This window comes from Hydra viridissima, unplaced genomic scaffold (assembly GCF_058129835.1).
Source record: "Hydra viridissima isolate aposymbiotic clone 2 unplaced genomic scaffold, HvirCarnegie_v1 scaffold_8, whole genome shotgun sequence".
In the NCBI taxonomy this organism is placed as follows: domain Eukaryota; kingdom Metazoa; phylum Cnidaria; class Hydrozoa; order Anthoathecata; family Hydridae; genus Hydra; species Hydra viridissima.
Window position 1 is genome coordinate 5,185,139 of NW_028324307.1, and position 12,217 is coordinate 5,197,355.

The 12,217-nt window shown below is 26.8% G+C and overlaps 1 protein-coding gene across 1 annotated transcript in view; it reads left to right on the forward strand.

The window, feature by feature from the left end:
• The window catches only part of LOC145186563 (uncharacterized), a 43,632-nt gene that overhangs the window by 27,129 nt on the left and 4,286 nt on the right, over positions 1-12,217 (forward strand). The window contains exons 23-30 of the mRNA XM_090094550.1: positions 4,918-4,969; positions 5,677-5,959; positions 6,196-6,374; positions 6,660-6,785; positions 8,600-9,109; positions 9,293-9,784; positions 11,565-11,723; positions 12,108-12,158. Coding sequence (XP_089950676.1) covers positions 4,918-4,969; positions 5,677-5,959; positions 6,196-6,374; positions 6,660-6,785; positions 8,600-9,109; positions 9,293-9,784; positions 11,565-11,723; positions 12,108-12,158 — 1,852 coding nt within the window. The remainder of the gene's footprint in view (positions 1-4,917; positions 4,970-5,676; positions 5,960-6,195; positions 6,375-6,659; positions 6,786-8,599; positions 9,110-9,292; positions 9,785-11,564; positions 11,724-12,107; positions 12,159-12,217) is intronic.

A 12,217-nucleotide genomic window follows, 5' to 3' on the forward strand; every position in this document is an offset into this window, starting at 1 on the left:
GTGTGCTGAAGAAGGTAAAAATCTCCACAGTTCAACTACGTCATAGTTGCGTTTGAATAGACTGGCGATAGTCAGTATTAACTCCGAACTTGCGCGTAGACTAGATTTTTCATCAATTATCACTACATTTACTGCAAAAAGTTCCAGAGAAGCGGCGTGAACCTCATTCACCTCTGTGAGGGCTTGAATATACTTGACTATTTCTGACTACAATTATCGTAACTATAATTGTTGTGACACTTGACTAAAGTTTTTACTGTCTATAGATAACTTGTTATTGGATACATTATTGTAGAGTATACTACAACACTAACAATTACTTGAATAACAAGTTATGTTACATTATCTTTGATGACATGAGACATATTGTTGAAGTCCATATTTACTAAATGTTATTATAAATTTTGTAAAAACCGAAACGCTACAGATAAAGAAAATTGAGTTTTTTTAATATGGCAATACTGGCCAATTCAAAAGCAATGTTAAATCTCCATGTGATGGCATTGGAGACACATTAAAAAAAGCCTAAACAAAAGCAGTTCTTCAGATTTTTCATTCCATATGCAAACTTTCTAGCCTTTAAAAAAACTGATCCTTTCATTAGCTTATACCACTATCTAGATGTACTCTGGAATTAAAAAATCAACTAAGTCTGTTGAATTGGTATATATATATATATATATATATATATATATATATATATATATATATATATATATATATATATATATATATATATTTAAAATCCGGTTAAAGGTTTGATTTAATGATAAATATATTTTAAACGATGTATTGTTATATATATTGTAAAATTGTATCAAAATATTTTTGTGTTTAAAGTTTAAAACTTCCATATTAAAAATTTTTGAAAATATTTTCTCAAATTGAATCTTACTTCTATAAACAAATCTGTTGAAAAGTGCTGTTTCTAAAAGTCCAATACTTCCTTAAGTATCGATACATACATACATACATACATACATACATACATACATACATACATACATACATACATACATACATACATACATACATACATACATACATACATACATACATACATACATACATACATACATACATACATACATACATACATACATACATACATACATACATACATACATACATACATACATACATACATACATACATACATACATACATACATACATACATACATCGCAACTTTTCTTGAAGTGTGTTTGACTACAAATGGATTAGTATTGGATATGATTTTGAATACGCATTTTCACTGAAAAGATAAGATTATTGTTATAAAACCCCAACTTTCAAAGAATAAAAAGGTCGTGGTTAAAGAGTTGCAATAGCAACTGCACATATCTAATAAAAGCATTTTTGTTAGAAAACCTATCTGGCCACCAACTGTTAATCTGAAAAATGTAAAGTTTATAAAAATCCTGTATTACGAATAAAATCCTGTATTACGAGTAAAATCCTGTATTACGAGTAAAATCCTGTATTACGAGTAAAATCCTGTATTACGAGTAAAATCCTGTATTACGAGTAAAATCCTGTATTACGAGTAAAATCCTGTATTACGAGTAAAATCCTGTATTACGAGTAAAATCCTGTATTACGAGTAAAATCCTGTATTACGAGTAAAATCCTGTAATACGAGTAAAAACTGAGATTTTACTCGTATTATAGGATTTTTTTTTTTTTTAGATGATAGCAATTGGCACAAAAATGTAAAATAAAAAAAAAAAAAAAAAAAAGATAGTTAAATTATTTCAATGAACTTGTATTGGTTAAATATAAAAAAAACGGATTATTCTTAGTTTACAATGGGGGTTTATGGTTCTTGTACCTCATTAAAATTTAATACGGATGATAAATACCTAAACCACAACAACAATTTAACAGCGGATGTTGCGAAGATATGAATTGGTAACTTAGAATAAAACCAAAGAACTTTCGTTCGTTTTTTTTACCTTAAATAGAAATGATTAATTGAGATTGACGTGCAATGAATATTTTGAATTAAACAATAGTCTTCTTCCAGACGCTCTTAAAGTTACGCAACTGAATTTTTTTGGAAATTTGAAATTTTAGAATCTTATGAAAAACTCTAAGAAAAAGTTTTATGAGATTTCGAGAGATTTCCAAGAATAGAATCATTAATGATATTGTAGCCTAGAAAATAGTTACCGGAAGTCTATAATGACGCTGTGTTACGTTTTGGTAGGGTAAATAGTTTTTTTCTTTGTTACTATATAATTAAAATCTTTCTCATTTGTGTCAGTGGTGATCACTGATCTCTATAATAACTGGATAGCGCATCTTAAATATCAAAATTGACGCCAAAATCGCCATATTGGAAAGCCCCAGAACGCTGAAATCTGATATGTGTATTTAAAGTTTTGCTCGGAGTTGCGCTATCCAGTTATTATAGAGATCAGTGGTGGTGATCTATATAACTAATAAAAAGACACTGCGGAATATCTGAATAAAAGAGCAAAGAAATATTTTCACAAATAGAACCTTGCACCGATTAATCACTTTTCAGATATGATAGTCTTCAAAATCTCTATAAAAAAGCAACTTTCTAAATCTTTTTCAATGACAAACGGAATAACAAGCTTTGCAAGGAGTGATGCAATCTTTTTCAATGCGTGGTTCATAAAACCAGAGAGTCATCAGATATTATCATTCACCGGTGAGTTGCAATCGAAATAATTTTTGATTGCATAAAATATGAGAAATGGAATATTGATTTCGGTTGCTGTAGCGATATACTTTGATATGACAACGTGAAACACAGGAAAAAAGAACAAAGCGCTTTTTCCGCTTCCGATCATATTGTTGAAAATTCGGAGAAGAACTTTTAAAGAGATCTGTGGGCATTTTTTTAAAAAGTAATTAGTCAAATATTTATTAAAGTGTGAAATGATTTCTATCAGATATCTTACTAATTAAGCCCACCCCCCTCCCTCAATGTTATACGCATTGTTTTAACAACTAAACATGTTGCTTCTCTAGTTTGTGCTAAAAGCTATGATCTTTCAAAGTAATTAATCTAACAAGTTTATGCAGACATTATTTTTCACAATAAAGTTAAATTTATGTAAAAAAAACAATTAATATTGTTCAAATCTTTGACTTGCCAAAATATCCGTCTAAATTGTTTGTCGATTGTCGATTACAATGTTACAGATATTTGGCACGCGTTCTATTAATTTTTGCAATTTTTGTAATAATCTGCTATTCGATTTTTTTTGCAGCGTAATCCAGAGGGTTTAAGTTGAAGATAGCTGCTATTCAGTACATTCTATAAAGCTCTTCCAACAGTAAACCAATTGAGTTAAGGTCGGGGATTGAGGTGGCCATTCCATTAATTCCAATATTTGATTATGTTTAAGTCAATAATTTTTAACGATTTTACTAGAACTATATATTTAGAGACGTAACTAACCAGCCCCCGGCTGGCTTCATGAGCCGTAAAGAGTTTTTTGGTCCATGTATTTTGAATTGGAGATGTACTTCTCAAATCAATGCAAATCTGGATCAATCAATGAAATAATGAAGTACATACCTTCATCAAAAGCTGTAACGATACTTGCACGATTAACTAAATATATAACACCATTTTTATCAACATACTTGATTTGTTGGAGCAGAAGCGTTTCAAGCGGCTTTGGACCTGGTTTACCTGGACCAGGTGAACAACGTTTTGTCCGCTTCCGGTCTTATTGCCAAAAATCTGAAAAAGAAACTTTGAAGAAATTTTTTGAAACGGTTTCATAAAGATAATTAGCCTGATGTTGATTTAAGTGTGAATTTTTATCAGATATCTTACTGATTAAGGGCCTCCCAAAATATTCTTTATTTATACATTATTTTGATAATTAAACTTGGAATCTCTTTAAGGTATGCGTATAATCTCGATACTGATTATACGATCTCGATACTTATCATGCAATAACTTATATAATATTTTTTTGGGCATTTAACTTATTTAAATTCTTAATCTTTCCATTCATTTGCCTTTATATCAGTTTTAACAAAGAGGGAAATAAACTCATAATTAAGAAATACAGAAAATTGTTTTAGAGTTTCAGCAATGTATTTTCGAAATTTACTGAACTAATAATCATATTCATGGTTAACTGTCAATGTATGTTCAACAACATTTTTTGGCCAAATCCCAGCGCTTTAAATCTTTGTTTTTTTTAACACCAATTTTTAATGTCAAACAAGAACTTTTTTTTACACTCTTCCCGAAATGTTGCTTGCAATAAGAAACTGTTAACGAATGATATAATCAATCCTATGAACGGGAAAAGAATAATAATAATAAAAAAAAAATGCAACGACTTTTAAAGTAATATTCAATTTTATTTATATAAAGTAATTATAATTTTATCAGTTTGATTAATCCTGGTGCTAACCAGTTCAGCCCTTTCGGTTTGCGTTAACCTAATTAGGTTTCCACACATGACAATTTGAAGACCTGACCACATTTTTTATGCATATCTTTAAAGAACAAAACTTTTGAAATGTTTCTGAAATCCGGAAATAAATTTTCTGTTATGATTAACGCAATAAAATTTTGATTACTATTTCCCGTGTTTTAAAAAAACTACTTTGCTCAAACCAAATGAAAAGAGACTAGACCTAGTTTATATGGATTATCTTATTTTACACTTTTTTTGCTAAAGTCTAAGAAACTACTGCTGTTGAGTTTTAAAATGCGTATTTTTAAATGTGAGTACAAAAATCTGTATTTCTTTATGCTTTAATGAATACCTTTTATTGCTTTTATACAGCAAGCCCAATAATAAATTTGATGGGCAGTATATACAAAGAGATGGTGAATATTTTCCTGCTTAATTTGGGAAAAGCTATGTAATAGCAGTTTTAACTTTATTACCATCGTAATACATTTATTTTCAGGTTCTTATTGCATCGGCTGCATCAGTAATATCATTGGTCAACTCCAGTCTTGGTGATTTTATACTTTTTTTATTTTTTTTTACATCTTAATACTAAAATGTGTATTTTAATATAGTTTTTTATCGAAAAGTTATATTATGTTTAAGTTACTCATTTCGAACTGCAAAATAAAAAATAAACTTTGAACATAAAAATTCTCCGTAAAAATTGTATATATATATATATATATATATTTATATTTATATATATATATATATATATATATATATATATATATATATATATATATATATATATATATATATATATATATATATATATGAATTTTTAAACACAAGGAAGAAGTGAAAAATCTTTACAGGGATTTTTTATATTTAAATACAATGAAGAAGTGCATCAAAATAAATTTATTTAAAATTTTTCAACAAAAATTTGATTTTCAACTTTTTATCAATCGGCTCATAGCTTTAGAGATATATTACACCTAAATCTCTTTAAATCTTTTTTTTTCTTAGACAATAACATTATTTTTGAGTAAAGCTTAAATCCAAGAGTTTTACATAGGCTATACATTGATGGCCAATAATTGCAATCCAATCTTCAACCAACTCTTTTTTATATAAGGGCAAAACGATGAAATTTTAATTGGATAAATGTTACATTATTAAGAAATCTTTTTTGAAATATGGTTAATTAAATGATGAAATGATAAAAATCATAATTATATCATTTATAATTTTATTTAAATTTTTTCTCTAGTCTCTCTGGGGTTGGTACATGAGTTTTACATAAATGCTACTGGTGTAGACAAAATCAATTTATTAGATTTCTTTCCTAGCAGCGTGGATCACTATGAAATCATTGAAACCTTTGCTACACAACAGAAAGTGAGAGGATTTTACTATCAACGAATGCGTGGGTGGTTTCTTGCTCCACAGACTGCAAATTATACTTTTAACTGCTCATGTAGTAACGAGTGTCTGTTTTATTTCAGCAATAACAGTGACTCAAAAAATAAATCATTAGTTATAGAAAATATCTTGTAAGTTTTATTTTCTTAGTTTTTTTTTAAAGGAATTATGGTAATAAACTTTAGTTAAGGAATTTATTAAACTAACTTAATACACTTATAAATTAAATTAACTTATTATAAACTGATGAGACATAAGGGTGAGAGCTTTGTTTCTTAATTCCTTTTTTCTAAAAATTCTTATACCTATAAATTGTATGCACTATCAATTTATTAAAATTATATGCTTACAATTAATTTATTCCTAGGCTCCAAAATCAGTTATCAAGTTTAATTTATCTGCAAGAAAACAAAAAATACTACATTGAAGTTATTTTATCAACTATTTCAGATTATAATTTGTCACTTGGTGTTTCAATTACTAATGGTAGTAATAAACAGTCATTTCAATCTATTCCATCAAATTTTTTTAGTCTGATTTGGATAGGTATATACATGATGTTATATGAAAATTTATATACGTATGATGTTAATTGAACATTTTTTCTATAAACATTAGACATAATGTTACACAATCACTCTTAAGTCTAAGTCATGTTTCTCTAGAGTATATTTGCATATACTTTCTTAAAGGTTTGAAGTTTAATCCTAAAAGTTAAGGTTACAAAAAATTTCTTTGTAATTGATTTTCAGTAGATTTCAATAGATATTTCACATAAAATAATCTTTTATACCCGATATTTAGGTGAAATAATTTGCATTTCATATTTAGAAACATGTCTTTCTTCTGATTGTATTAAGTCACCAATTAAAGAGTGTATTCTGGAGAATGGGACATATGCTTTTTGTACTTGCAAAAATGGACAGAAAGTTTTGAATAACACTATTGCTTGCCAAGGTTCTTTCTTCTGATCTTTTTTCATTTTAAAAATAAAACTGTAAGATGTTAAAAAACTTTTTTGTCTTATTTTACTTTAAACATTTTAAGATTTTTTTCTTACAAAAAAAAAAATGTCATGTTTTGATACTTCCAAGTATATTACTTAAAATATTTGTGTGATTTTTCAGTTTTTTTTAGTCTTCAAAAGTTTCAACTTGAGAGCTTTTTAAGAAATTATTTAACAATATTTTATTTACAAATATGACAATATTTTAGTTATAAATAATATTCAATAGTGTAAATAAAAGAATATATCGTATATATAGTAAGTTTGATCACTTGTAAAAATTTTTTCTCATCTTATTTAAAATTTCTGATCTTATTTTAAAAAAAAACCTATCTTTTCATTTACTTATTATGTTCATCTGTTTACTGTCAATATGAGTGTACACTTGTTAAGAAGCAATATGAGTATACAGTTGTTAAGAAACAATATGAATATACACTTGTTAAAATCTTTTAAACAAAAAGTATAATACTTTTGTCTTTAATATGCTTCTATTTAAGTTGTTTATAAGTAAAATAAATGGCTTCTTATATTGGGACTAAATCCCATACCAAGGTTAGGTATATATATAATAAAGTTATACTTTAGTTATTAAACAAACAATAAAATCAATGGAGTTGAAGTTGATTTAAAACAAGTTGGAGGTCTCCAAATAATTTTTTGTGTAAAATTGTTGTTGTGAATGTTGAAGTTGCTAAAGCAGTTATTTTTCAACTTTTTTTTCAAAAAATTATTGAAAAGAATTTAAATAACTTAGCTAAAACTTTTATATATATAAAAAAAACAAATAGATTTTAGATAGCAATTGTAGTTTGAACTGAAAAATCTTGTTAATTAAATTAGTGAATTATTAAACTGTAAAAATGGGTAAAAAAAAAGTTTATCAGAGAAAGTAAAGTGGCATTTTATTGGTTCACTAAAACCAAATAAAATGTCTAACAGAATGATTTCACAAAAAAGTGGTATCAGAGAAATGTGTAAAAATAATAAAAATAAAATATGAGTATAAACACTATAGTTTAATAAGACCTAGCAGGCCTTAGAAATGAGCTATTAAGAAGTCAACTGCATTTACAAAGAATAAATTTATCTTAGGAACTATTGGAACATTTACTCTGATTAAAAGTATTTACAAAGAAACGCTGATTTCAACAATAATATCTTCTCACATGGTAATATTGATTTCTCATTGGCTCAATGAGAACAATTTAAGAGTCATGCTATGGTGAACACAATTACCCGATCTCAACCTATTAAAAATATTTGGTCAAGGATGGACAGAAAAATGGTAACTACGCTAATAATATCAAAAAAAATTCTCCTGGAAAAGTTGGAGAAAAACTAGTCAGACATCCAACATCATGTCTAAAGTAACAGAACATGTTACAAAGCTTATGGAGGTCACTACAAATACTGACATTTGCTACTTTTGAATATTATGCCTTACTTATTGAGATTTTCTTTAGTTAAAATAAAATAACAATTATGTATTCTTTTAAACATACAAGTATAAATAGTAAAAATTAAATTAAACTTTATTAAAATGGTAATTTATCTAAACACAAGTTAATAAAAGCTATCAATTTCTTTATGAAAAAGCCCATTGAGATTGTGGTTATGAAGTCTCAGTATACTGCAGTAACTGTATATATATACTTTACTATTGTAAAAAACTTGTTTCATCAGTTCTTCTTTTACATAATTCAACCTTTATAGATTTTAACAGTTTGATGCCATAAAAGTTGCTTTTAATCTTTTTTGGTAGATAATACAGAAATTGAGCAAGATTCTGTTTTTATGGAAGACAAAATCCTTTTAGCAAGAGACACTTATGTTACAACTTTAAAGAAAGTGTACAAGGAATATTTAGTATCATTTGAATTGAAGCCAATTGCTTTTGATCAATATTGGAGAAGTGTTATTCACTTATCAGCTAATGGCAGCTTAAAGACATATGGATATTCAGTTGTTTACTTTGCTTTAAAAAATGGTAGTTTTCACATTGCATCAATAATAAATGGTTCATTACATAATATTTTCTATACAAATGTCCTTTCTTTAAATAAGTGGACATTAGTCAATGTGAAACAAGAACTAGTAGAAGCTAAAAACATGAGTTACCAATATTCTATCAGTGTGAATGGTAGTGTTGTTTATTCTACTATAAACAGTGTGACATTAGAACTTGCAAATGTTATAGTGTATGCTGGTGATCCTTGGAGCATTGCTCAAAATGGATATATCAGAAACTTAGTTATCATAAGTGGAACTTATGGTAAAATGTTTATTGACTTAATACAGTTTTAAGTTTGACAGCTGATTTATATAAATTAAATATTTTTAAGTAGAATAATATTTCTATATGATAAGTACAAAATTGTTATGTGTTTTTTTTCTCTTTCAGTATGATAATGTATCTTTTCAATTTTCATTTCTGATTATCTTTTATGATAAATAGATTCAATGTTTGCGAGTGATGAGTTTTTGTTGAAAAATGGTGCTCTACTTGCAACCTTGAATGTGCTATATGAAGAATATGCTGTAACATTTGAAGTTATGCCAACCATCTTTAATTTTGGCTATAGAAATATTTTACATATTACTGCCGGTCAAAATAATATAAAATATGGAGATAAAAATCCTGCTGTTTACTTTGATGCTCTTTTAATTGGAAATCTATTGGTTGATTCTGCAATAAATGGCACAGTGTCTAGCCGATGCTTAACATTAACATTAGTCCCTTTGATGCAATGGACAATAGTAAAAGTTTCTCAAAAATATTTCAATGGAAGCTACAAATACTCTGTTAGCGTGAATGGAAAAGTAGAATGTTTGACAGTAAATGCTCAGCCAATAAAAGTGTTGAATGCTCAAGTGTATGCTTCAGATCCTTTTTCAGATTCTCAACCTGGGTCAATCAGAAACTTGATTGTTGTTAGTAGAAGTCCAGGTTAGTATCTTGTGTTTAATTGTTGTTCTTAATTGAATTTTATAATTTATGAATTGATTTTTTAAATTACACCTCTATGACTCTTAAGATTTGTATGGAAAAGTTTTACAAAGCTTTGATAATTGTTATGTTTTAGATCTAATCAGAGTTTATTTCGTAAGGCTGTTGAAAATATGAAAACATCTGTTTGGTTTTGTCAGATGTTTACCTTAACTTCATTTGCAATACATTAATGTTTTTGATGATATAAAATGTAAAAACTTTTCTCCAATTTTGCATTATATTTTAAGTTTAAATATTTCAACGCTCTCTCCAGCTGACTTCCAAGCAAAAAAATATTGTTCAAAATCTCCCATTTCTTTACTTATTGAAAAAGCAAAAAATGAAATTTAAAGTTTTTGTCTTTTAAAAATTTTGCTTCTTTTTTATAGCAAAAAAATGTGGGATTTTCTTTTAAAATGTGTCAGTTGTAGCTCATTGAAAAGATTTTATCTTAAGCTTTTTAATAAATAGCAGTCTAGTTGTATTTAGTTAATTAATGTTGAAAATATTTAAAGTTTAACCATGAGGATGAAACAGTAAAAATTGTTTGGGCTTTTTTTTTTTTGCTTTCTATACTATTGTACCAATATAGAACATAAAAGTTTGCTGGGTTTAATTTAATAAACATGGCAACTAAATTCCCATAGTGATTTAGCCAAAATAGCACCATTTACAGGTTGAAAAAAAATATTTAAAGTTTACATTTGAAAAAATTCAATCAAACATAAATCACACTTTAAAAGTCAAGTTTTAATAATAACAACAAAAAATAGAAGTAAATTACTCAAAATTCAGATAATCAATTTTTTATTTACTTTCACAATGTCAATCAGCAGCAGAGTTTATCTTTACCAATGCAATATAAGTGTTAAAGCAGATGAAGCCCAGTGTCCTCATCAAGAGAGGCTTAAATGATACTTATGTTGAAAAATTAAATTTTGTCAGTATTCAAACTCTGTATTTGTTTAAATGAAAATAATTCATTTAATTAATGCTCACTGATTCATTTAATTAATGCTTACTAACTCATGTAATTAACAAGTCATTTGATTAATACTTAGTTTGTCAACTTTGCTGCAGCATTTTAATGTTTATAACTAAACACATTCTTTGTATTCTTTGAATACAAAGAATATGTTGAGTTATATGTTGGGCTATTAATGGTCACTATTTCATGTAATTAATAACTCATTGATTAATACTTAGTTTTTCAACTTTGTTGTAGGATTTTAATGTTTATAACTTATATATTCTTTGTATTCACATAGAAAAATGTTCAGGTATTAGTAAAAACAAGTTCCCAGGAGTCTATGAATGACTTCATACATGTAACCATTTTGCTCTAAATTTCTTTAAATGCCATTAACTGTTGGTAGGAACTTTTAAGAGGTATCTAAACAAGTTACTTTCATTCATTCATTTCATTTCATTCATTCTTTGTATTCAAAATATTCAGGTAAAATTAAAAACTAGTTTTCAGGTTTCTATGAATGACTTCCATACTTATAAATGTTTTGTTCTAAATTTATTTAAATAACATTAATTGTAGATAGGAAATTTTAAGATGCATCAAAACAATTATCTACTGTTTGTATAAATGTTAAAAAAGAAAGTTCACTGCTTTATAAAAGTATGTTTAAGTATGTGTCAAATGCTAGATTGTACTCTGCTTGAAAATTAATTAGTTTGACTGAATATTCTTTTAGATATTTTGATTTAATTTTTTTATATTTTATAGGAGTTTGGACTAAATGGATGGATTGGTCAAATTGTAGTGTTTCATGTACAAATAGTGTGAGAAACAGAACTCGTAAATGCATTGTTAACATTATTGGAAAAAGTTGTTTAGGAAATGATACTGAATTTGAAAACTGTTTTAACAATTTTTCTTATCATGGTATGAGTATTTTTTCAATTGGTGTATAAATATATACAGTAAATCATTATAAAAAGTAAAAATTGATAAAAATGAGAAAAATGAAAGCAGTTAAAAAAAGGTTGTTAGTTAGAGCAAATCTTCAAACTTCAGGATTAGATTTCTGTTTTTATGGAAAATTAAGAAATGCATTAGTATTTTTCTGTTTAACAATAGTAATAAGAAAATGTTTTTTTAAATTGGGTTTTATGCAAGAGACAAAACTTAAACTTAAAAACTTTAATTTATGCTTTGAAATTTCCATTGTTCCAAATGTTGGTAGTTATATATGTTTATTGACAAAGTTATTTTTACCTTTTAAAAAATTTTTTTTTAAAAAAGTATTTTTTTATGTTTATTCTAAAGGTTGTAATGGTAGCATTTCTCAAACTGCAGATTGCAGTACAACTGATTCTGGTATGTTTTGGTTAAGTCGAATTCTTTTAAAAATATTATTTGCAAGTTGATTAATCACT